Here is a 27,065-nt window from a genome sequence, read left to right as displayed (position 1 = left end):
AAAATTTCAGAGTCGGAATCGGAGCTTCTTGGAGCTCCGACTCCGACTCCGACTCCGACTCCAAATAGATATTCGGAGCTACTCCGTTTTTCAACTCCGAATTCCGATGAATAGGAGTCAGAGTCGGAGTAGAAATCGGACGAAATCAAAATTTTCAAAATTTTGCACACCCCTACAGCAAATAGTACTCTCGTACCATTTAGATGGTCTGGATCGATGGGGATCCATTTAATTATGCGTGCGAATGAAATCTTAAAAGATCACTGGCCCACCGCCCCTGGGACCTTAATTAGGCACTCCATTTCATTATTTGTCGCTGTATCTATATATTATATATTATTTTCTAATTTATCCTGGTTGGGTTATACTTGTCATGACTGTTTATTTCTTCGTTTCCACGACTACAATAAATAAAATTAAGGACAATCTAGACAAAGTGCAAGAGCTATACACTACGCCTTTCTGATGATCAAAGTCATTACGTACCCCGATCGAGAAAGGCTGAGGGCCGGGGAAAAGTACTCCAATGATTATATTTTCAATTACTCGGAGAAAATATACAAACTTCAAACAATTTAGCAATGATCTTTCAATAGCATGATTGCTCATAAACATAGTGCTCGTATTTAAATTACTTTTCCAAAAAAAAAAGGATAAAACATTAATTAATTCAGAGTTTCAGTACTACTGATCTTCTAATTCATGATCGTATGTACTGCATTATATAATTAGGTGCAAGCAAAACACGATCACAGATCAAATTATATATATATGATCAGTTTAATTTCATTTTCATATAAAAGACATAAAACGTGCCTTTCACAAAATCTCAAGATAATTAATAATGATGGTTTGCAGAAATTCAACCCCTAAATTAAGAAGGAAGACTTGCCAAGCAAGCGTTCAATTGTGAAATAATGCACTTCGGAATAGGCCAGTGGGTGCAACTACTTTTGTAGAGTTGAACTAAGTTTGCCCCGGTATCTGACCATTTTCGAGAATCAAAACCTAATCTGCCAACCTCAAACAACTCCCTCTCTCCCCTCTAAATATCTTGATCTATAAAAGAGGCTTTCTTGTCTCTCACATTCCTCATGAGTATTAGCATTACCACCTTAACCAATATCATACAGAACAAAGGCTTAGTAGAGATATGGAGGCCCTCAACAACATGTTTGCCAATTCTCGGTGCTCTTTCGTTCTCTTTGGTCTGTTTGTTCTCTTTGCTTCAGCAATGACGTCCTTGGCACACGCCAAAACTCAGCAGCATGAATTTGTTGTATGTTTCCTCTCTCTTCTTCTTCTTATTATTATTCTTCTTGATCGATCTTTTTCTTCTTTTTCACAGCTTATTTCTGCTTTGATCATCTTCGATCTTCCTCTTAAATAGTACTGATCATTTCATCATGTGATTTGGCATGAAATAGATTCAAGCCACACCAGTGAAGAGGCTGTGCAAAACCCATAAGAGCATCACAGTGAATGGGCAATATCCAGGTCCAACCTTGGAAGTCAATAATGGTGACACTTTGATTGTTAAAGTCACTAACAAAGCTCGCTACAACGTCACCATTCACTGGTAATATATAATTGTGCATGTTGATCACCGTTCACGTACATTAATTTATATGAATATAATATGTATATTTGTAAATACATATAGAGAAAGAGAACTATTAAGTAATTTACTTTATAAATATCCTTGGTGAGGAATTTAAATTGCACGTGTACGTACAGTTAAAATGAAGCAATATTATTATTGCTTTGCAGGCATGGGATTCGGCAAATGAGGACAGGATGGGCAGACGGGCCAGAATTCGTGACCCAATGCCCGATTCGGCCAGGAGGAAGTTACACCTATCGTTTCACTATACAAGGACAGGAAGGGACATTGTGGTGGCACGCTCATAGCTCATGGCTTAGAGCCACCGTCTATGGAGCTCTTATTATTCGTCCTAAAGAAGGAGATTCCTATCCATTCACTAAGCCAAAGCGTGAAACACCCATTCTTCTTGGTACTTAAATTATATATATATATATATATATATATATGCTCATAATTTAATGTTTGAAATATCCATTTATAAACTAATATTTAGTTAATTTAGTACTCCACCTGTACTCTAGCTAGCTATCTCATGCAGTCATTCATGATTATAACTAAAGATGAAAAATAAAAGTGACACTAATTAATTTATATCAAGTACGTACGCGCGCAATAGCTAGCTAGCTAGCATGCATTATGGAGGAAAAAAAAAACAGATAGATCGTGATTTATATATATCATGATAATATTTGTAACGTTAATCAAACAATAAGTTAGCAGTGAAGATAACACCGATGATTTCCAGGTGAATGGTGGGACGCAAACCCCATCGATGTTGTGAGAGAGGCAACTCGAACAGGAGGAGCTCCAAACGTGTCGGATGCGTACACCATTAACGGCCAACCTGGTGATCTTTACAATTGCTCCAACCAAGGTTAGCATCTATAAATTAATCTACAAACCCGATCTTTTTTTTATTAAGTGCCATGTAATACATACGTACGTACATATATATATATATATATATATATGGGAACAATTGAACACGTGAATTAACTTTATGACGTGGATATGTAATATATATATATATATATATATATAGATAGATAGTAACGTCAACAAATTATATGTCTTTCTCCAAAATACAAATATATATGTGTGTAAATATATATATATATATATGACAAAATTATAGAGAATTACTATCAATATTATAAGAGAAATAATATTTACAATTATAAAGTGCGTAAACGATGTGCATTATTTTTTAAAAAATTAAGTAAATATGAGTTTTACATAAAAAAAAATTAAATTTTTTATAATGGGATCCACTTTTTTTTTTAAAAAAAAAAAAAATATACGGCATATATATAACTCATAACTAGAGTAATACTAGATACAAGCCTCAAATAAATAAACTCTATATAAATTATTGTAAAAAAAGTAAATCTAACTAATAAAAAACATTTTTTTTTATATTTTTTAAAGTAAAATCTACTTTTTTATAATGACTTATCTAAAGCTTTTACCAATCATTTTAATTTTGTTATGGAAAATGATCTATACACAATATTTTATATAACACATTGTACAATAATATGTTAAATAAGGAATATTTTTATAAAATATCTTATAAAAATAATATAATTTTATAAAAGTACTCTCCTTTTATAATATTATTGTATAATTTATTCTGAAATCGACTGGCAGAGGGTACGTAGAGAACTAACCTGTCAAATATTGAGACAAATGTGTACGTGTAGGCATTACATAGGGGCTTCTACAAAAATCTTCTTCTTTTTTTCTTTTTCCCCGAGACCACTATTCTAATTACTGAAAATGAACTCCATAAAATTACTGATCTTATGTGTCCATCTTGAATTCAAGAAAGATGACCTGCATGCTGCTTGCATTGCATATATATGCAGACACTTACATAGTCCCAATAGACTCCGGCGAGACCAACCTCCTCCGAGTCATCAATGCCGCCCTGAACCAACCGCTGTTCTTCACAGTTGCCAACCACAAGCTGACAGTTGTGGGTGCGGATGCCTCCTACACCAAACCATTCACCACATCTGTCCTCATGCTAGGCCCCGGCCAGACTACCGATGTTTTGATCAATGGTGACCAGCCTCCAGCTCGATACTACTTGGCAGCTCGTGCCTATGCCAGTGCCCCAAATGCACCATTCGACAACACCACCACCACCGCCATTCTTGAGTACAAGTCTGCTCCTTGCGCTGCCAAAAATTGTGCTGCAAGCAAACCCGTCATGCCCCCTCTACCGGCTTTCAATGACACAGCCACTGTTACTGCCTTCAGTAAAAGCTTCAGAAGTCCCAGGAAAGTGGAAGTCCCCACTCAAATCGATGAGAACCTCTTCTTCACAATCGGTTTAGGCCTCAACAAATGCCCGAAGAATTTCGGATCGTCGAGGTGTCAGGGCCCCAATGGAACGCGCTTCACTGCGAGCATGAACAATGCGTCTTTTGTGCTCCCATCCAACATCTCCATTCTGCAAGCTTATCAGCAAGGAATACCTGGAGTTTTTACATCTGATTTTCCAGCAAACCCACCACTAAAATTTGATTATACAGGCAATGTCAGCCGCTCACTCTGGCAACCTGTTCCGGGGACTAAGGGGTACAAGTTGAAGTTCGGGTCAAGGGTCCAGGTCGTGCTGCAAGACACCAGTATCTTCACCCCAGAGAACCACCCAATTCATCTTCACGGATACGATTTCTACATCATTGCGGAGGGTTTTGGAAATTTCAATTCCAATACTGATACAGCCAAATTTAACCTTGTTGATCCACCTCTTAGGAACACAGTGGCAGTACCTGTGAATGGATGGGCCGTCATCAGGTTTGTCGCAGATAATCCAGGTAAAAATTACCAAGAAGTTCATATAGATCATTACAATATCCAATATGTTATCAACTATCTCAAAGATATGATTAATTCAGCCATCTTATGTGTTTAATTAAAACTCACCTGTTTGGCAAACGTAGGTGCCTGGATAATGCACTGTCACTTGGATGTTCACATCAACTGGGGCTTGGCTATGGTGTTCCTGGTAGACAACGGAGTTGGAGAATTGCAGTCTATAGAGCCGCCTCCGACGGATCTGCCACTTTGTTAAGATCATCTACAGAAATTCTACAATATTCATAAACCCAGTAACAGGGGTTTCTATTCTTCAAATATTAGTATACGATCTCTCTGTTGTTTTCCCTGCATTTAGGGGGACCCAGTTCTTGCTTTGTTTCATTGTTCTTTCTTTCAGATAGATAAAGTGGGTTTAGATGTGATGGTGAAGTGGTAGCAACACTACCAATGTACCATCAAATTGAGCCTTAGACCCAACGTGTTTCTTGTGGTAGACAACGGAGTTGGAGAATTGCAGTCTATAGAGCCGCCTCCGACGGATCTGCCACTTTGTTAAGATCGTCTACAGAAATTCTACAATAGTCATAAACCCAGTAACAGGGGTTTCTATTCTTCAAATATTAGTATACGATCTCTCTGTTGTTTTCCCTGCATTTAGGGGGACCCTGTTCTTGCTTTGTTTCATTGTTCTTTCTTTCAGATAGATAAAGCGGGTTTAGATGTGATGGTGAAGAGGTAGCAACACTATCAATGTTCCATCAAATTGAGCCTTACACCCATGCAAAGTGTTTCTTGATTTTAGATTTTTGCTTTCGGCTTTAATTCGCTAATATTGAATACAAATTTGAAATTTTGAATATACCTGTGCCGTCCAAGTTTAATCATTATAATAGTTCAATTCATATCCTTTGTATATACAGACTAACAAAACGAATAAGATTATAAACGGAAAGCAGCCTAATCGTAGATTGGCAGATATTGAAGGTATTATCCCCTGCTGTCTGCTATCTCTGAGAAAATGTTGGATGAGGCCTAGCAAAGCAAAGCCTGAGAGAGAAAAAAATGGAGTCTAGCTACAATTTAAATGGAGAGACTCATGATTCAAACAACCAATATTCCTAATATGAGGGCTGTTAGAGTGCACAGCGGAAAAGTACCTCAAGCTCAGCTTAAAGAATTGCTCCACAAGTTTTTCCAGATTGATAAACTCCAAGCGTTTCCTCTTAGTGGCGAAAGTGTACTACGTAGTATGGAACTAGAGTAACACTTACAAATCCACAACCTAAATATTTTATCAAGAGAGAACAAAAAGAGAGAGAGTCTTTTTCTATTTTTTTTAGATGGGTCCCAAAACACAATTGAGGAGGACTATATATAGTCCTCCTATGCACGGCTGGCCTTAAAGGCCAGCCTTCAATAGTCTTGTGTAACGCATGGCTTTAAGCCATGCGTTACACGAGATACGTTACAAGTAACGCATGGCTTAAAGCCATGCGTTACCTAGCAGGAGGGGTCAGCCCCACGTGGGCGCCCCTCCAACTAATATCTCCCACTCGCACACAGTGGGCATGACCCCAGGTCAGCATCTCTCTAATGTTCTCAATCTTGTTCCTACAAATAAATAGGCCGTGCGACCACCAAGCACAATTGTAGAAAGGAGGGAGTACATACACCAAATCTCTCCCAGAGAAGACCAGCATAGTAACATCCCTAAAGTGTCTGGTCATGTCCTAGACTTATTCGATCGCATCAAGATCAAGCATTTTCGAACCCTCTTGAGTTTTTTTTTTTTAAAAAAAACTCAGAACAATGCTTGACTACCTCCATATATTTCAATGTGTTCACAACCTTTAGCCGCTACCAAGATGTAGCGTCATTTGTATGACGTCAGCAAACACTATCGAAGATACGATATCGAATAGTCTTCCCTTTACACTCATATCACTCAATTTTGGTCGAACTGCTTTCCCAACAATGCCTCTTTAGACCGTATCAATCATGGCCATAGACAGCATGTCAAAGTAGCAAACATCACAACCTCCATCTCGTGACATAGTCAAAAGTAAAGGACATTTTTTAAGAAATGAGACTCACACAGTGAGAAAGAGGGAAATATTTTACTCACTTACTCATATGGTCGTATAAGCACATATAGTATGAAACACATGCTACGGTGGATTTCTCTTTCTCAAAGAGCATATGTCTATATCAACACCGTACAGATCTTAGTCTAGCTGCTCCTTAAGCGTCTAACCCGAATTCCTCAATTTGCACGTCTCCAAGGCGTCAAAGAGGAATTCGCATCTGGCTTACTACAGGTTACATGGATGGTGGGGTAACCCATGCATAGTCCTATCAATGGACCTCATCTTAGCTCCCACTAAGGCGACATAACTTTGTGTCAACCAACTTATCCCTTTGGACAAGTACCTAGGGACACAATGTCTCATCTCTACTCGCTACTTAAGCGCTAGAGGCGATCGCTCGTGTGAGTGAGCCGATCTAAGCCTGTTGACATATCTTGTGTATGTGTATTAAAAACAATACGATAAAGACAAGAACTGAATCATATTGTATTAATATCCCAAAGGAAATGTTACATCTTTATGTCATTTGAAACACAAATTACATTTATAGTCTACGCAGTCCTAGATTCCTAACATGAGCCTCGAAGACATCTCTTGCTATAGGCTTCGTTAAGGGATCAGCAACCATGCGACTCGTAGAAAGATGTTTCAGAACCACTTCCTTTTGCGCTATCATGTCTCTGATGTAGTGATATCTGATATCTATGTGTTTGGTTCTTCCATGATACTTTGAGTCCTTAGCATATGCGAGAGCTGCCATGCTGTCACAGAATATTGTCACCGGATCTGAAGTATCCGTGCCAATGTCTAAATGCTTGAGGAACCTCCGTAACCAAACAGCTTCTTGAACTGCTGCAGAACAAGCTATGTATTCTGCCTCCATGGTGGATAAAGCTATACAGGGTTGTTTCTTGCTGCTCCACGTAATGGCGCCTTGGTTGAGCAGAAAGACATACCCAGTGGTTGATTTGCGCTCATCAAGGTCGCTGCCCCAATCGGCATCACTGTAACCTCTTAGCTGCAAATCTGAACCCTGATAGCACAGCACATAGTCCGCAGTTCCCTTGAGATATCGCATAATCCTTTTGACCGCTTTCCAGTGAGCTAGTCCGGGGTTTGATTGGAATCTACTCACTAAGCCAACTGCATAGCATATGTCAGGTCGAGTACACATCATTGCGTACATCAGACTACCCACAGCATTAGCATAAGGGACACGAGCCATCTTTTCCTTTTCTTTTTAAGTCTTAGGACACATCACTTTAGACAAGTTCTCGCTCCTTGCAACAGGGGTGTCAATGGGTTTACATCCATTCATTAGGAAGCGCTCGAGGACTTTCTTTATGTAAGTCTGTTGAGACAAACACAAAAGTCTCTTTGAGGGATCTCTGTAGATCTTAACTCCCAAAATGTATTCTGCTTCACCCATATCCTTCATCTCAAAATTGAAGGATAACCACTCTTTTGTGGCGACTATCAACCCTTTATTATTTCCAGCTAGTAGTATGTCGTCAACATATAATGACAACATAATGAAACTCTTCTTAGACCTTTTGACATAAACACAATGATCCTCTGTGATCATCGTAAACCCATTCGAGAGAATGGCTCGATGGAATCTGAGGTACCATTGTCTAGATGATTGCTTTAGGCCATATATAGATCGTTTGAGCTTGCACACTTTGCGCTCTTGACCTTTGACCACAAAACTAGTTGGTTGATCCATATAGATCTCATCATCTAGTTCTCCATTGAGAAATGCTGTCTTAACGTCCATCTGGTAGAGTTCCAAATCCATGTTTGCTACTATAGCTAGAATCAGGCGAATTGAGGCAAACCTCACCACTGGTGAAAAAGTCTCCTTATAGTCTATACCTTCCTGTTGGGTATATCCTTTCGCCACTAAGCGAGCTTTGTACTTATCTATTGATCCATCCGACTTGCGTTTGACCTTAAGAACCCATTTGTTCCCAATAGTCTTACGTCCAATTGGTAGATCAACCAGATCCCAGACCTGGTTAATCTTCATAGACTCAATCTCATCATTAAGAGCTTTCATCCACTCATCTTTTGTAGAAGATGAGAGAGCCTCATAAATTGTCTTAGGCTCGTCATCATCATGCGGAGCTACCATAAAACCTTCCCCTTCAATCTCAAAACGACGGGGAATACTTTCGCGTGTGCTTCTACGCGGCTGAGGTTGTTGTGATTGATTGACAAGTGATGTGCTCCCACTCGGATTCAAATAATTTGTAGGAGCTTGAAGAATTTCTTCCTCATTCTCAACTAAATTCCTTGGAGCACTTTCTTCTTGTTCTACAATCTCATGAAGTTCTAAACTCCTATCAACCTCACCTCTACTTGGAAACTCATCTTCAATGAAATCCACATCTCATGACTCAATCTCAGTCACACTTCCATCAGATTGTTCACCTATTAATACATACCCTTTAGAGTGTTCTGAGTACCTTATAAAGATACACTTCTTCCCTCTAGGGCCTAACTTCCCATACTTATGAGAAAGATTGTGAACAAAACCCGTTGAACCCCATGGCCGCAAGTTACTCAAATTGGGTTTCTCGCCGGTCCATAGTTCATATGGGGTGGAAGTTACTGATTTGGAGGGCACTCGGTTAAGGATGTAGGCAGCAGTCAAAAGTGCATCCCCCCAAAAAGAAATTGGTAGGTTTGCTTGCGCCATCATTGACCTAACCATCTCAAGCAGTGTTCGATTTCTCCTTTCCGCCACGCCATTTTGCTGGGGCGTATTCGGCATCGTCAACTGTCTTTTGATTCCTTTTTCATCACAGAGCCTTTTAAATTGCTCAGAGAGATATTCTCGTCCTCGGTCAGTTCTTAGAGCTTTTAAACTCTTGTCTAACTGATTCTCAACCATTCTTAGATATCGCCTAAAGCATTCCAATGCTTCAGACTTATGGGAGATTAAGTAGATATGACCGTAACGTGAAAAATCATCTATAAATGTGATGAAGTAGACACCTCCGTGTCTTGCCCTCACACTCATTGGACCACAGATGTCTGAGTGGACTAATTGCAGTGGAAAAGATGCCCTTGTGGCTTTTCCAAACGGTTTTCTCTTAACTTTTCCCATTAGACAATGTTCACATGTGGGTAAGATGACCTTAGCGAGATTGCCTATAAGGCCTTCTCTAGCTAACCTAGTCATTCTATCTTGCCCTATATGGCCAAGCCTAGCATGCCATTTATATGAATCCAAATTATCAGATGTAGAAAGAAAAGCAATTGACTCATTTATATTTGAATAATCTAAATTCAATATCATAAAACCGTCTTATAGAAAAGCATTGCCATAAAACACATGGCCCAAATAAAAGGAAACATAATTGTTTTCAAATACAATACGAAAACCAAGTCTTAATAGAGTGACTACAGAAAGTAAGTTTCGTCGGATCTCGGGAGCGTATAGCACATTGTGAAGAAAAAAAGTGCGGTCACCCCGCAAGTCTAGCTTGTAGGTACCAAGTCCCAGTACCTCAATGCTAGCTCCATTCCCCACCTTGATATCACGACTCCTAGCTGGAATCCGGCGATACTCAACAAATCCAATTCTATCTCGCGCTATGTGTTCGGTCGCTCCTGAATCAACAGTCCACACAGGATAGGAGTGAGCAACCATCACATGGCTAGTTATAAAAACAATGCGAGAAAAGTTAGAGTGTACCTTCTTCGGCTCAGTGCAGTCACGAGCGAAGTGGCCATTCTTTCCACAGTTGAAGCACTCTAATTTCGACTTGTTCTTCCCGCGCTTGCCCCTCTTGCTGCGCTGAGAAGTTCCTGACACCTTCTTAATTTGTCCAGCAGCTACTCCATTCTTAGACTTCTTGCGCTTAGGCCTTGATGCCTTACGCGAACCAGAATCAGCCACATAGGCATTGTGATTGGGTTTGGCAGCCTCTAGGCGCTCAGCCTCCAATTCCAAGTGACGCGAGACATCATCAAAGTCTTTGATATTCTCGTTATGCGTCAGGTTCTGGCTCATATTCTCCCAAGAATTCGGCAGTGATCTTATCACTGCCTGGACTTGCTGTTCATCAGTCAGGTTGTTTCCTGCCGACTTAAGTTCGCGGATCATGGTTGACATAGCCCTAAGATGCTGCTTCATCGTGTGGTCAGAGCGCATCTTATAGGAGTCAAACCTCATGGTTAACCCACGCAACCTAGTGGCTGAAGTTCCACTAAACTTCAACTTCAAAGCCTCCCACATGCTTTGGGCAGTGTCATAGATCTCGAACTCACACATTAGATCATTGTGCATGCTGCTTAACATTATTATGCGCGCGCACCGACTTTTCTTAGCCCATTGAGTATAGGCTAGTTGATCTATTTTGTGTTGTTCCGAGGTCCCTTCCCCGGGCTCAGTAAGGGAGTGAGATAAGGCCTCCAAGACCTCTTGCTCATCTAAAACATATTGGATTTTGCGATGCCAAATGTCGTAGTTCTCCCCATCCAATTTCTCCCCTTTGTTTAAATCGACAACTATACTCTTGGATGCCATTTCACTACAATACGTAAAGAAGGGATATTACACACACACCTAAGAAATCTGCTGCGTCTATCCAAGTTAAAAAAAAAAATAATTTAGTCATGTCGCAAGATCGAAAAATCGCTAGGCTTCAGAATCATCTCTTGCGCCACAATATCCAATTATTAAATTTTTAACCTAATTTTCGCGCAAATTCAAAAAAAAATATGGGAGAATTAATCATAATTCTCAACCATACTCCCACTATCTTAAGTAGTCATCTAGTCCTAGTCACATGTAAAGACATAACCTACTAAAATCGCAGTAACCTTTTGGGCCAGTCTACAAGGACAGCTACTCCAACCACAGTAACCTGTTGGGCCAGTCTACAAAGATGGTTCATATAAGACCATTACAGTCCATTTTTCTTGTTCCATCAGTGCATTTACAGTTCTTACTGGGGTCACTGTGGTCTTTTGGCTATACAGTGCATTTACAGTTCTTACTGGGGTCACTGCAATTTTTTTTCAGTCTATCATCTACACTAACATTTCTAACTAAGACTACTTAGTGGGAATTTTCTATTTTTATCAATAAAGACTAATGTATAAACATGCAAGCTTAACATTCATAGATGATAAAAATAATCACATATCCACATGTTCAATTCACATATACATTTTATCACATTTAATATAACAAATTAAATAAAAAGATCACATGTAATATAACATAATAAAAAAAATAGCATGAATATAACTATATATTCACATGTGATCACATTTAATCTAAAAACAATTAAATAAAAAATCACATTTAATATAACAAAAATTTCATCCCCTCATTTTATTTTCTGTTTTTCAAAAAATGGGCTAGAACAAAGTTGGGCTTTTAAAAAAAATGCCCAGTAAAAAAAAGTTGGGCCAAGCCCAGCCCATATTTAAAAAGAAGGAAAAGAAAAAAAAAAAAAAGGAAGAGTGGGCCGGGCCATGAGGCCCAAGCCCAGCCCATGGAAATCAGATGACCTAAGGGTCATCTTCTTCCTCCCATTCGGCTACTGTTCACGTGAACAGTAGCCGTTCGAAGCAGCACGCCCTGGAGCCTCCCACGCAGCACCGCAGGCGGCGGAAGTGATCGGTCCAAGCAGCAGGGTGCTGCCGACCACCTCGCCGGTGCGCGCTGCGCCTCCGTGGTGCGGGCAGCACCTCGCTGGTGCGCGCTGCACCGCGCTGGTGCGCGCTGCACCGCGCTGGTGCTCGCAGCACCGCGCTGCACCGCGCGGTGCAGCGCAGCACCACTGTGGTGCAGCAGCGCCTTGCGGTGGTGCGCGCAGCACCAATGCGTTGGTGCTCGCAGCACCACTTGCTGCGCCTTTTTTTTTTTTTTTTTTTTTTTTTAACAGAGAAAAAAAAATGGGATAAAAAAAAACACCATACAAATCTCAAGCATATGCGAGAAAAAAAAAATAAAACTGGAAGCAATTCAAAAAATGGCTCTGATACCAATGTTAGAGTGCACAGCGGAAAAGTACCTCAAGCTCAGCTTAAAGAATTGCTCCACAAGTTTTTCCAGATTGATAAACTCCAAGCGTTTCCTCTTAGTGGCGAAAGTGTACTACGTAGTATGGAACTAGAGTAACACTTACAAATCCACAGCCTAAATATTTTATCAAGAGAGAACAAAAAGAGAGAGAGTTTTTTTCTATTTTTTTTAGATGGGTCCCCAAAACACAATTGAGGAGGACTATATAGTCCTCCTCTGCACGGCTGGCCTTAAAGGCCAGCCTTCAATAGTCTTGTGTAACGCATGGCTTACCTAGCAGGAGGGGTCAGCCCCACGTGGGCGCCCCTCCAACTAATAAGGGCGATTGGAAATACTACTCAATTACATAGAAAGCTCAATGTGTGATGCTGAGCGTTTGCATTTTATCAACTTTTCTGAATAGGAAATGAGGAATATCCGTTGAGCATCAGAACCCATATTTCCCTTTCCCCATGGCCCTTGCTTTGTCCACCTCATATTTCCCTTTCGTTGCCTATGCCTTGGAAGAACTCAACCTTGTTACTTCTGAGTTCGGCCAATTTGCCCTGTCTGTTGCAACAGTCAATGAAGTGATTCTATGATGCTTGGCTCCCCTGGCTATAGTCTTCTTGCAAAAATCCATGATATCTCAATCAATGGTGGCCTTTTCTGTCTTCTTCGCATTGACCATTTTCACAATCTTCGTGCTACGTCCGATAATGCTTCAAATGGTCAAAAAAACACCAGAAAGGGAACCAGTACGTGAAGTCTATGTTGTACTCACACTGGTTGGAGTATTAGTCATGGGGTTTCTCTCTGATGCCATAGGCTTGAATTTTACCGCTGGAGCTCAACTGTTGGGATATATAATAGCGGAGGGACAGCCTCTAGCCTCAACTTCAGTAGAGAAGGCAGAATTGTTTGTTGCCGAGTTTCTCATGCCATTATGGTATCTCCGTATTGGCTTAGAAGTTGATGTTCATTCGATTAAGAATTGGAAGTCCTTTGTTGTATTACAGGGCATCCTTTTTATTGGATACTTTGCCAGGTTTTTGGGAGTGGTGTTGGCGAGCGAATTAACCCAAGACGTGCTTGCTAGCTCGGCCTAATTATGAATACAAAGGGCGTAATTGACATACTGGTTTTTTTCCGTTGGAAGGCTCGCAGGGTGGGTTGTTTTTTTGTCTTCCCTTTAATTAATTGCGTACATCTCCTCCAACTTTTTTTTATAAAATTTTGAAGAATATATATAGATAAGATTCTTTAAAATTCAAAATTCTTAAATGGGGATCGAGGTAAATAAAAAATAAAAAATCTATATTGTTTAAGACTCTCAGAATGCAATGTAAAGGATGGATCTAGCTCGATGCATAAAGTAGAGTATTAATTTATTTATTGATGGGCGATATATGTATATGTGGATGATCTAGCTAGCTAATTGCTTTATTTTGCTAATTAATGCATCATTTAATAGATGAGCAATCTTATACTGTCCTGGTGTCTTCGGCGCTGGCTATAACTGCAATTGTAACGCCATGGATAGAAATGTCATACAAGCATCAAGTAGGACCCGATCCAGAAAACGAGGGCCAATGCTTGAGATCGATCCAAAACACACCGCGGACCACGGAGTTTCGGGTCATTTGTTGCGTCCATAGCGAAGAAAATGTGCACAGTCTCATCTCCCTCCTCGAAGCCTCCAACCCAACCGAAGTAAGTCCCATTTGCGCCTACGTAATCCACCTTTTGGATCTCGTGGGTCGAGCTACTCCACTTCTTATCCCTTACAATAAACATAAGAAGTTTAGGAGAATTGTGAACACCAGATCCTTCGGCTCTAATCATATTTTGCGGGCGTTCTTAACTTCTCCAAGAACTCCAATAGTCCAGTCACAGTCCAACCCTTTGGGCCTTTACCACGATCGCCGCCTACAAGACTATGCACGAAAACATTTGCAGGCTGGCACAAGAAAAGTTTGTCCCTCTCATTATTATTCCCTACCACGAGAACCAGCGGGCTACCCAAGGTATTCGTGTCTCTGCGGCTACAATTCGCGATCTCATTAGCATTGTAAATACATATGCATATATCAAATCATCTCTTTTATATATTTATTTTGCCATTTAAATAAAATTTTCACATTGTTTATGCATATTTGCAATAAATCAATATTATTTTATTATTATTATTAATTTTTTGCCTAATCTTTTTTTTATAGACTTTACAATTAGAGGAAGAGCATGCAATAATATCAACTTCATAATTCTATACTCAAAAACAGTTTGTAATGTCAACTTAATATAATAAAAATTTCTCCAAAATCATTACAATACGAATAGAGTGAATAGTGGGTCTCCAAATTTACAATACAATGTCATTGTGAGAGAGAGGTGCACGGATTTGATCTTTCGTTGAGATTGTTTGAGTCGAGAGAGGGATGGAGAAGAGGAAATCGTGCTTGGGGGCGGGGGGGGAGTGCAAATTGGGATGAAAATAATCCCGTTGGGGGTTGGAGAGAGAGAGAGAGAGAGAGTAGGAAGAAAGATAAATAATGAATAACAAATATTTCGTAAAGTGAATAGCGAGTCTCCAAATTTACATAAGTACTATTTATAAATAGCTAAATATAAGCATATGCATAAGCCAATATAGAAAAATTTAAGTTCATATTATGTAAATATGACTTTGTATATGCATATGTATAGACCAATGTGGATGCTCTCTACAAACATATGCCCCTTGCACAGTGGGGGGTTCTAGTTGAAAGAGGCTCGCATAGTAAGAGTTACAGTCATTTTTCTTACCATGTCGATGTAATCTTCATGAGCGGACAAGATGACCTCGAGGCTCTAGCATATGCAGCACACAACTTCTAGTTGGTAAAAAAAAAAATCAGGTGTAGGAATGATGAATAGAATCTCTCTCTCTCTCTCTCTCTCTCTCTCTCTATATATATATATAAAACGTATTGCTCCACAACCGATTGAAAGTAAGTTTCTCTCTCCAGCAAAAACGTTCTCTACGCAAAGTCCAAAAATCTTACCTTCTCTATCCAGAGCAAAGCTCCACCCTCCTACCGTTTATATAGTCCTAACACTGTCCTATCGTATTTTTTTTTTTTTTTTTCGATTTTTCATTTGTTTTTCAACCGTAGTACGGAGAAGTACCGATGTAATGCTTTCCGACTACCCACAACCGCCACACACCGCACTGCAAGAAATATTTAATTAAGAGTTATGATATTTTCAAGTGAGTATAATGTAAATATATATAGCACTTGCTTTGTGACCCCTTCCAATTATAAGAAATTCAAATTACAAATACTTATTTATGTTAACTAACATATAAAATATTTTCAGAAAGTATCCTTCATGCATAATCTAATTTCATATGAAATGTTATTACTTCGAATTTCTTCCTCCAGAGAGGCATAGAACAAGATACGGGTGAACATAATTTTAATGAATAGATTTAAAACTCTTCATGGCCTGCATCTAAGAATCAATTTGAATTTTAAAATTCTTTTCTGTAAATATAATTTATTTCGAGATTTTGAGGGATTAAATTGCTTAGATTTTACCTAAATCTGAATTGAATCTTTAATTTATATCCCAAACGGGAGATCTGAATTTTGAGAATTTAAAACAATCTATCAAAAAAAAATAAAAAACAAGGATGATAAAGTTTGGGTTAGCCACTCGGCCTTTTAGCGGTCCAACATTTGAAGGGACGGGTAATCCAATGGGCTACATAGCCCACCGACATGAATATACAGCACACACACTTGGGGTTCCCGAAAAAGTCAACAGCCTCACAGAAAAGCAGCGTTTGACTATAAGGTTGCCACGAATTCACAACCACTTAAGAGTTATTTGGTCGCGCACACACGAGCGTGTTGTAACTCACATCATCATCATATGCATCGCCTCCAATGTTCCCATAAAAACAATCAATCAGAGCCGTTCCTTCACTTGAACATCCGGTTCCAGTTCCACCCTCTCCCATTTCCACTTCATCTACATCACCTGCCCTTTTCCGCGAGTGACTGTGTTCCAAGCTTTCTCAGCTACCTCTTTTTCCTCATGCAAAAGCACCAAAGTCGAGGATTTCCGACACGCCGCTTGTAGGTTTCTCCACCTCACTGTCTCTCACTCACTCTCGTCCTACCTTGTATCCACTTCTTTGCCCAATACATATCCAGCCTCAGCATAGCTGCGTTTCTGTTTTTTTCTTTTAATGACCTGGCCGTTATCTGATTCCCAAGCACCAAACTCGCCCGAATCTGACTTTCATTTCAGACCCAGAAAATTTATTGGTTTTTTGAGGTAAATTTCCGTCGACTCTGTTATTTTCCTGTGTCTTCCTCGCGAATGTACTAGTTTCTCTTCCGCACGGTTTGTACAATAGTTTGTTGTGCTTCCTGAAGCTGTTAGTTGATTTCGTTGGTCTATATCGATGGATTCTCGTATTGTTGTACATGTTCCGCAATCAATAAGTCTTTCTTTAAAAGAAAATTAATTTTTTGGAGATTTATTTATAACATGCATTTTTGCTATGAGAAGTAAATTCTCTCTTTTGATCCATCGTTGCATATAAGAACATTTTATGCTGAAATCTGAAACCATATATGATTTGTGGACTCTCCCGCTAATAATCTGATCATTATTATTATTGTTATTATTATTAACATTATTAGTTTTATTAGTATTATTATTATGTTTTTGGATTAAGGAATATCCTTTTCTATTAATAGGAAAAAGTACCTATTGAATGTTATCAAATGAAAGTTAGCGGCTAATGGGTAGATTCTAGAGTTGCTTCTTTGAATTCATTATTATCTTTTTAGTAGTGCGAGTCTTTAAAGCCTTTACTTCTCCCCCTAGAGAGCACCCTCATATATAACACTCCAAATATAGCATCAACATAATTGACGTGACAAACATTGATATGTCTGTCCAATCAATCATAAAAAATAATTGGATTTACCGCATGCCACGCCATAGGTGTGACATAACGATTAGCGTCGACGTCATAGGTGTTACGTAATGATTAACGTCGACGTTACGAGTAGAGTTTTCCTTTGGCATTATACTATTTAGGAGAGGGAAGTGGGGAGCTGTGGATCCACCCAATTAATTTGGATTGGATGTTTTTATGACAGTAATCTTGGATTAGTAAGGTTACATAAAATAAATATGAGACAGTGTCACTCTTCTAAAATTGAAGTAAGTTAATGTGCTATGAAGAGGATGTGGCATGCACCTTCTTGTGCTTTAAGCAGTACGATCTCCCTGTGATGCTGTTAGCAGTGGGATCTTGTGTAAAAACTTACCACCTTAATTTTCAAATAAGCTTGGGTTTGAAATTTGCCTGTCTATGTGATGCAGATATGTCACTTTGTACCAGTTACTGTGATATTATTGAAAAAATTGAGCCTGTTAGCTAGTCAACAATGGTGAAGAGAAGGCATCTATATCAATCCAAAAATGCATTTGATACTTATCGTAAGCATCGCGTTCCTCCCTCTCGTTATTTGATGACCTGTATTCTCTCTTTCATTTTATTTTGAATTGAAACTATACATGTTGTCTACAGCTTTTGATTTCTGGCTAGGTCGGGATTATATTGACCAATAGATAGGCATTGGCATTTTGCTGTCACGATTTGGAAGAGTTTATACATACGGATACCAAAAGAGAAATAAAATGCTGTCAAATTTCCTTCAATGATTTTACTCTAAAACTTGTTCTGAAATATGCCAATATGTCACCTGGCACTTGAAACCCCCACAGAGATTTTTTTGAAGGGGAGGAGTGGGGTCCGAGGAGATTTAAACCAGGCCAAGACAACTGTGGCTGGGTCATTGTCTCTACCGGTGAATATGATGGAATTATCCTATACATGAAAAATTCTATGGAATCATAAGAAATTAGTCATTCTTGAACCCTGACTTTGATTGCTATGATTTGACCGGCTGTATCTAATTTGTTTGATCTGAAAAATCCATGGAATGATTTATGTGGTTGCCAAATATTGCTCGGAACTTACTGCTTTTCAATCTGATAGCTTTTGAAGCACTTTTCTTTGGCTCATGGGAGGCAGTGGAGTTCATCAGAATCATGAATGGGACTATGACCATGCATTTCGTGGATAATCAGTACATAATTCAGGAGAAAAGTCCCTTCTCAAACCTCCGCATAAGGTCAAGGCAAGCTACTTTATCTGACTGCACCTGTTTTTTGAGACCCGGCATTGATATATGTGTGCTTTCAGCATCTCAACAGCCAAAGAATTCAGATGAAGAAAAACGGGGGCCCGTAAGTCTTTTTATCAGTCTAGTCTTGCTAACCTTGATTTCTCTGTCACAGCTTCAACAGAGCAGCATTGACGTCCTGAATGTTTTTATAGGTTGTGTATGTGTATTATTACTACATAATACATTTATTTCCTACTGACAAAATCAAGCAATCTTGTTGCTTGCAAGTCCCAAGTTCAAGTCTACTTTTTGTAGTGTTGCGTGTGTCTCTGTGTTTTACAAGTAGAGCATTTTGCTTTTGTCTTCAATGATACTTCTGTGGAAGTATATGTTTCTGTACTTGTAAAAATGCAGAGCATTTTGCTTTTGTCTTCAATGATACTTCTGTGGAAGTATATGTTTCTGTACTTGTAAAAATGCAGAGCATTTTGTTTTTGTCTTCAATGATACTTCAGTAACACGGTTTATTTTATTTATCATTGTTACTCTTTATTCTCTTATTGAAACTATGTATTGAAAACTCTCTCAATTCCCAAATATCTCTCTCTCTCTCTCTCTCTCTCCCTCCCCCCCCCCCCCCTTCCCCCCAACCTTTTGTACTTCCAAATTTTGGGGTGATTGGAACTGAGTTGTTGATTTATATCCTTTTACTTCTTAGATTTTAGTAACTTGAAATCTTTTATGATTATAAGTGTATTTGACCTAGTAGCGTAGCACATTCTGGTGCCAGATTACTACCTTAGAAATCACTTGTACTTCTTTAAAGGAAAAAACTTTTTTTTTTTGTTGGGGGGGGGGTGTTCTGGTGCTCTTTTTGTGCTCTAAAAGAAGGGCAATGGGATTTGAAATTTGTGATGGTTATAAGTTCATTTTACCTGCTAGAGTAACACATTCTGGTGCTAGGTTACTAACTTAGAAGTCACTCATACCTATTTCCCTATTTACTTTAAACCAAAGGTAAAAAGGGGGGGAGGTGTTCTGGTGCTCTTTTGAGCTCTAAGTAAGGGCAGGTGCAATTACCTGAATCAAGTTATTTTGATTGTGATTTCACTTTCCTAGTGTGCTTAGCTTGCATACAGATATTATCTCTTTACAAATTACTTGGCTTGTTTTTTCATACATGTTGATTGACATATTCTCTTTATAATATAGGTGTGGCTTGATGCTAGAATAAGTTCTGTCGAGAGGAAGCCTCATGAAGATCAATGCTCATGCCAGTTTTATGTTAACTTCTATGTTAACCAAGGCCCTCTAGGTTCAGAGAGAGGAACACTCAGTAAAGAGGTTAACGTTGTGGGAATTGATCGAATTTCCATCCTCCAAAGGCTTGAAGGAGTTCCTTGTGAAGATCAGCACTATCGGTGGGCTTCCTCTGAGGACTGCTCTTCTTTGTCCAAAACTAAATTGTTCCTTGGGAAATTCTTATCTGAGCTTTCATGGTTGCTTGTTGTATCAGTTTTGAAGCATATAGCATTTGACGTAAGATCCGTGCAAAACAAGATTGTCTATAAAATTTTGGGAGCTGATGATGATAGCTGTACACCTGACTCTGGTAATTACTTAAATGCTGTAAATTTCAGAGTAAAAGATGATATTTTGGTGCCCAACATGGTACAATTTGTTCCAGCAGAAGCCATTGAGGCAGGCCCAGCTTGTGGAATGCCTGAAACTGGATCACCATTTTATGATCTTATGGAATTGCGACGTTCCAAGCGTCGAAATGTACAACCTGAGCGCTTTCTTGGCTGTGATAGTGCTCCAGAGATAGATGTTGGCTTTGTCCGAACCAGGCCATACAAGGTAGACCATTGTAGAGATGACGAAATGTCATTACCACTGTCTTCTCTGTTTCATATGCATGCAAACCGTTCAAAAGAGCGTAATGAGGGTAAACCAAAGATCCATGCTCAAAGAATAAAACCCTTTGAGGATCTCCTAGAGTACAAACAAACAATCAAATCAACGGAGGTAAAATCAAGCATGGCTAGTCAAACAGAGCATCGAACTGAACTTGCTATTATTCCTCTGCCAGACGAAAGTGGCCCAATAGCCTTTGAACACCATCATCATCTTGCCAAAAGTAATGGAAATTATGAAGAAATCACTGAGCATTCTGCCCGGTATTATTACATGAATAGTACCCCTAAATTACAGAGGAAGAAAATTTCTGGCTTGGAGGACATGGAGTTTGAAGGTAGATGGGAAGGAAAAGCTTCTAATCGAGAAGTGCAAAGAAAAAGATCTCATTCTGTATTTTCAAAAAGGGATAGATTTTGTGAAGAGAGGAATTATCAGAAGAGATCCTTGAGTGCAGGTGCATACAAGGATCTGATAGATTCGTTCTTAAAGAACATGGATACCACAGTCAAGAAAGAAGAGCCACAGATCATTGACCAGTGGAAAAAAAGTAAGGACACAAACAGCTTGGACCAAAGGAGGGAGGTGGAACCACCCCCAGATGAGAATGAGGAAGAGGTCTCAGAAACTGAAATGTTGTGGAAAGAAATGGAACTAGCCATGGCATCAAGTTATCTTTTTGAAGACAATGAGGTAAGAATTATTAACCTTTTATCTAAGTCTCATTTTGATCCTCAGTTGATGAGGTGTGTGTGTGTGTGTGTGTGTGTGTGTGTGTGTGTGTGTGTGTGTGTGTGTGTGCGCGCGCGTGATATCTGTTAACGACATGTTATGGAACCTCTGGTCAAGCCATGAGAGAACGGTGTAAAGAAGAAGAAGAAGAAGAAGATAAATGTGTAACTTAATCTCTTGTAATCTTAGATGAATCTGCATCCCTTAAGGCTCATCAGTCTGATAAAATGATTTTCAGGATTCAAATGCTGGAGTGTCAACTGAGACCATGAACAAATCAAATGACTATTGCCAGCATGAATACAAGTTGGATGAAGAAATTGGAATTCTGTGTCGTAGATGCGGCTTTGTGAGCTCAGAGATAAGAGATGTTTCAGCACCCTTTGTAAGTTTGGAAATCATTAATGAATATTTTTTAAAAATTTCAAATCTGGTATCTTTTTTCACCTGCGCTCTAGATGGAGGCAGTCCAGCTATGATATCCTTTTGCTGCTACATGTGCTGAATATGCATGGGAGAAAATGTTCAGTATCGTGAAACCTATGAGAGAGTATTGAAGATATGTGATCCTATTTTCATTGCAGGCTATTCATTTGCGTTAGAAAATTTACACAAATGCCTCGGAGTGAAGCCAAAATTAGTTGATTAGGTTTATCCCTGATTATATCTCCAGCATAGGAAGATTAATGTCAGGTTCCAAACCTTGTATTTGTTTCACAAGATATCTGATTACTTGTTTTTTCTACAGATGCAATACACATGCTGGAATACAGATGAAAAGCAATGCAATGAAGAAGATTCAGTGCATAAGCTGGATGAAGATGAGGATTTGCATCTCTTTTGTCGTCAAGATTCCTCAGATGTGCATTTATCAGAAGAAAATGAAAATGTATGGGCCTTAATCCCTGAACTTGTAAAGAAATTACACCTCCACCAAAAGAAGGGTTTCGAATTTCTATGGAAAAATATTGCTGGGTCTTTGGAACCATCACTTATGGAAAGGGCATCCAAGAAAACTGGTGGTTGTGTTATTTCTCATTCTCCTGGAGCGGGGAAAACCTTTCTCATTATTTCATTCCTTGTTAGCTATTTGAAATTGTTCCCTGGAAAACGACCCTTGGTTCTTGCTCCAAAGACTACACTATATACCTGGTACAAGGAATGCATCAAGTGGGAAATTCCTGTTCCAGTTTATCTAATTCACGGTCGTAGAACCTACAGAGTCTTCAAGCAGCATTCACAGAAATCTGTGTCCTTTCCGGGGGTTCCAAAGCCCACTGATGATGTCATGCATGTTTTGGATTGCCTAGAGAAAATACAGAAGTGGCATGCACACCCAAGTGTTCTCGTCATGGGTTATACATCATTTCTAACATTAATGCGAGAAGACTCCAAGTTCGCCCACAGAAAGTTTATGGCTAAAGTGCTACGGGAAAGTCCAGGGATATTGGTACTAGATGAAGGACACAACCCCAGAAGTACAAAATCAAGGTTGAGAAAGGTTTTGATGAAAGTTGAAACAGACCATAGAATATTGCTTTCAGGTACCTTGTTTCAGAACAATTTCTGTGAATATTTTAACACCCTATGTTTGGCAAGGCCCAAGTTTGTAAATGAAGTTTTGAAGGAATTAGACCCAAAGTACAGGAGGAAAAAGAAAGGGAAGGAAAAAGCTCGCCATTTGAGAGAATCCAGAGCAAGAAAGTTCTTTTTAGATCAGATTGCAAAAAAAATTGATTCAAACATAGGAGAAGAGAGGATGCAGGGTCTAAACATGTTGAGAAATCTCACAAACGGATTTATAGATGTGTATGAAGGTGGAGGTTCTGACAGCCTCCCAGGTTTACAGATTTACACCTTATTAATGAATTCAACTGACATACAGCATGAGATTTTGGTAAGACTGCACAAGATAATGGCAGGATACCCTGGATATCCACTGGAATTAGAACTTTTGATAACCCTTGGCTCAATACATCCCTGGTTAATTAAAAGCACAGGCTGTGTTAGCAAGTTTTTTTAGTGCAAGGGAACTTATGGAGCTTGAAAAATACAAGTTTGATTTGAAGAAAGGATCAAAAGTAAGATTTGTTTTGAACCTTGTGTATCGTGTTGTCAAGAAGGAGAAGATTCTGATCTTTTGCCACAACATTGCCCCTGTTAAATTGTTTCTGGAGTTATTTGAGAATATCTTTGGGTGGCAGAGAGGTAGAGAGGTTTTGGTCCTTACAGGGGATTTAGAGTTGTTTGAGCGAGGAAGAGTGATGGATAAATTTGAGGAACCAGGTGGAGCCTCAAGGGTGCTGCTTGCTTCGATTACAGCTTGTGCTGAGGGCATTAGTTTGACAGCAGCTTCTCGGGTTATAATGTTGGACTCAGAATGGAATCCTTCCAAGACAAAGCAGGCTATTGCACGGGCTTTTCGGCCTGGTCAGCAAAAGGTGGTTTATGTGTATCAGCTATTGGCAACAGGAACACTGGAAGAAGGCAAGTATCGTAGGACAACATGGAAGGAGTGGGTCTCAAGCATGATTTTTAGTGAGGCATTTGTGGAGGACCCTTCTCGCTGGCAGGCTGAAAAGATTGAAGATGATATTTTACGGGAAATGGTGGAGGAGGATCGTATGAAATCATTCCATATGATCATGAAGAATGAAAAGGCTTCAACAAGTTGACATGGGATAAAACTATCCTCTATTATGGGAATGGAAGTGTAGTTACCCATCTTTCCTTTGGAGGCTCTCTCTCGCTCTCTCTTTCTCTCTCTCTCTCTCTCTCAGATGACTTGTGGCATAATTCACATCCGATCGAGTTGATTTTCATGCATGTAGCTTTGATTACATTCATCAAGATACTTAACTCTCATAATTTTATGCACCATTCATTTGTGCAAAGAAAAATTCTATTTGCAGGCCTCCTTTTTTATATGCCAAACACTTCACTGATGTATAAGCTTGCATGAAAAAATGTGTGTTAAATTTCTTATGACTGACTTGGTTCTACAGTAAGCAGTATGTTCCAGAACACCAGGTTGAGCAAGATGTGCTTTAATGGTAGGGGATGTTGATGATAATTCTGTACACCTATCCCGAAATGCTCTCTGAGGATTATACGGAACATCATTGTTTACAATGTAGTTTTGTCGTTGATAGTGTCAGTGCAAAGAAGCCAATTTTCCGAAGGTATCAATGTATCAGCTTGTTCGCGCGAATGGAGTACAGACTCGGTCCATTGATTACTTTTGCCCCAGACTTGTTCAAATAAAGATATTATTTCCTTCCTGCTCTTATGTTTTTGTTCTCCACACATTACCCATCTTATATATTGCCCCTTAATAAAAGGACGAAGTTACCCTGTTGTGACACATGGCCAAGATGGCACCGAAAACGGTAAAAACTAACGCAACGTCGCAATTGGCAAATTTCTGCTTTAGTTTTCATCAACAAGCTGTTTTACCAACCTACTGTGCACAGAGAGAGAGAGAGAGAGAGAGATTTAATATTGTTTAATTCAAAAAACCATTGGCTAATTTGAAAATTAAAATATAATTGAATTGTAAAATGGTTGAATTCCAAGACGTACAGCCTCAAACATATATAAACTAAGATGGTGGGATTAAGTCTGGAACTTGGATTGAATACATTGAATGGATTCTCTTGATAGAAACTTCTTTGAACCAAAAAACACCTCAAGTTGGCATAGTAAATTAGAAATATGGCAACTTGAAGACCAGCACTAGAACTTTTTCCTCTTTCTCATCCACAAACCCTGCCGGATTTCCTCGACAAGGTCCCCCCTCGATTCAGAAAATGGGGCAGGTGAGCCAGCCTGCTTTGCTATATACTATTTGCCATGTCAATACTAGTGATCCATACAAGTGCCAAAGTAACTGAAAATCTAACTACTACAGGTTTTGATCGTATATTTTATCATTTTTGTTCGTTGTAAATGTTTTTTTATTTCTACCAGATACACTGCACATGAGTGCATTTGTAAACTGCCATAGACATGCAGCTAAATCCAATAATTGACATGATATTCAAGTTAAACAAACGCCTACTAATATAAAATGAACTTTTTTTTTCATAGGAAAAAAAATCTGTTTTGATTTTAATTTAAGATTGAATAAAGATTGATCAACTTATAATTGGTGAGACTAGAGAAATAGATCAGAAGGGACAAAAATAAGTTTATGGGGACCGAATCGTGTTTAAATAAAGTTGTAAGAGTAAGTCCCGGTTTGGATTAAAAATTCATCTCATCTCATCATTACAACTTTATCAAATTCCTACACAAAATATAATAAATCAACTTTTTCAAATATCAAAACAATAATAATATTATAACAATATTTTATTCAATTCATCTAAAATTATCTCAACTCATCTCTAAATCTAAACAATAAGAGTACAGCATGCATGCATGTACATATTTTGAGAGAAAAAATTAAAGTTTAATCTGTAATAAATTAGAACCTATTCGATAGCTAAGTTAATTACTGGACTATCCTCCCCTAACTCCAAATTGTAATTAAAACAAAAACCACTATTCAATTATACTAAAAACTATTAATTGGTAATTTAATTTTTTTAAATTATAATGAGTCTCACTATAAATAGTGCTGACAATTTGATAATCAACATGATCTATGATCTCTAAAAGAAATTAGGTAAATGTTGCTGGACTTTAAAATAATTATATTAACAAATACTACATGCATTTAAGTTCGATCGTAATTATGACCACTTGTGATAACGAACTTAAATTAGAGATGCTTCGGGACGGTCCTGTTGTTTATAGGAGAAACATAGCCCTCCAACCAGCATCAAACATGTAAAAGAAAAAGGAGAATTAGCACAATACACTGCTACGCAGGTGATTAAATGTGTAAATAGCAAAATACAGGCTTTCTTGAACGGTTTTTCCCTCTGTGCATGTGTCTCTCACAGTACTTGGAATATGGGAATGCCTCTTTCGAGCACCTCCATTTTTTCCCATTTGTTCTTCTGCACCTGCTTGGCTCTGGGTCTATATTCCTCCCCAAACCCATCTGCAAGTAACTCCAACCAACTGCACCCAAAAACATCTCAAATCCCTTTTGTTACCGAAAGCACAAACTTTTATTCAAAAACTCAAATAAAAACACAAGGACGCACACTTGCTCAAAAACATCCATCCCATTGCAATCTTTTTTGGTGTTCAATGGCCCTGTTGACTACAGTTGTTCATCCCAAATTGTAATTTGAGCTCATGATGCACCAAAAATATAAAGTCAAAAATGTGTTGTCGATATAAAAATAAAAAATCAGAAGTCTAGGGTTTATTATTTGTGCAGAGATAGATTAGTACTCCTTACCTTTCTCTAGACATTCACGCATGCTCTCTGGGTATGGATGTGAACTTGCTTGCAGAGCGAGAAAGAGAGAGCGGGTTTGAAGCGAAGACAAAAGGAAAATTAATGAGGGCAGAGTAATATGCTTAAAAGGCACGGTAAAGGGGGCAAATGGTCAGTATTTATTTATAAAAGAAAATAGAAATTGACAAAAGGGACTAGAGATATAAAACAAGCTAAACTAAGAAAAAATGTAAATTTTGTTTGTTTATTGGTGAGGTTATTTCCGAGTTTGCGCTAAATCTTTTTAGAATTATGTCACTCCATGGTAAAGTCA

The 27,065-nt window shown here is 38.8% G+C and overlaps 2 protein-coding genes and 1 pseudogene across 2 annotated transcripts; all 3 read left to right on the top strand.

Annotated features, from left to right (window-relative positions):
• The first annotated feature begins 1,020 nt into the window (after positions 1 to 1,020).
• On the top strand, positions 1,021 to 4,907 carry LOC121239032 (laccase-12-like). Its single transcript, XM_041136151.1, has 6 exons — positions 1,021 to 1,279; positions 1,428 to 1,579; positions 1,771 to 2,015; positions 2,352 to 2,480; positions 3,475 to 4,434; positions 4,561 to 4,907. The coding sequence occupies exons 1-6, from the start codon at positions 1,154 to 1,156 to the stop codon at positions 4,689 to 4,691; spliced, it is 1,743 nt and encodes a 580-aa protein (XP_040992085.1). The 5' UTR covers positions 1,021 to 1,153; the 3' UTR covers positions 4,692 to 4,907.
• An 8,116-nt stretch (positions 4,908 to 13,023) lies between these two features.
• Positions 13,024 to 15,427, top strand: LOC121248536 (annotated as a pseudogene).
• Positions 15,428 to 16,512: 1,085 nt separating this feature from the next.
• LOC121255011 (SNF2 domain-containing protein CLASSY 1-like) lies at positions 16,513 to 24,677 on the top strand. The gene is given in 7 exon segments (XM_041155310.1): positions 16,513 to 16,876; positions 17,939 to 18,055; positions 18,618 to 18,868; positions 19,960 to 21,357; positions 21,635 to 21,781; positions 22,145 to 23,410; positions 23,412 to 24,677. Coding segments are annotated over 6 exon segments (3,774 nt in total). The 5' UTR covers positions 16,513 to 16,876; positions 17,939 to 18,003; the 3' UTR covers positions 24,072 to 24,677.
• Positions 24,678 to 27,065: the final 2,388 nt, after the last annotated feature.

The sequence above is a fragment of the Juglans microcarpa x Juglans regia genome, chromosome 1D (assembly GCF_004785595.1).
Source record: "Juglans microcarpa x Juglans regia isolate MS1-56 chromosome 1D, Jm3101_v1.0, whole genome shotgun sequence".
NCBI lineage: Eukaryota > Viridiplantae > Streptophyta > Magnoliopsida > Fagales > Juglandaceae > Juglans > Juglans microcarpa x Juglans regia.
Note: the sequence above shows the minus strand (reverse complement) of the source record. Positions and strands in the feature narration are given on the sequence as shown.

Excerpts from the sequence above, each read along its gene's own strand:
- LOC121239032 (XM_041136151.1), top strand. The coding sequence starts at position 1,154 with ATGGAGGCCCTCAACAACATGTTTGCCAATTCTCGGTGCTCTTTCGTT. Across the intron at positions 1,280-1,427 it reads CTCAGCAGCATGAATTTGTT|ATTCAAGCCACACCAGTGAA; the intron begins GTATGTTTCCTC and ends GGCATGAAATAG. Across the intron at positions 1,580-1,770 it reads TACAACGTCACCATTCACTG|GCATGGGATTCGGCAAATGA; the intron begins GTAATATATAAT and ends ATTGCTTTGCAG.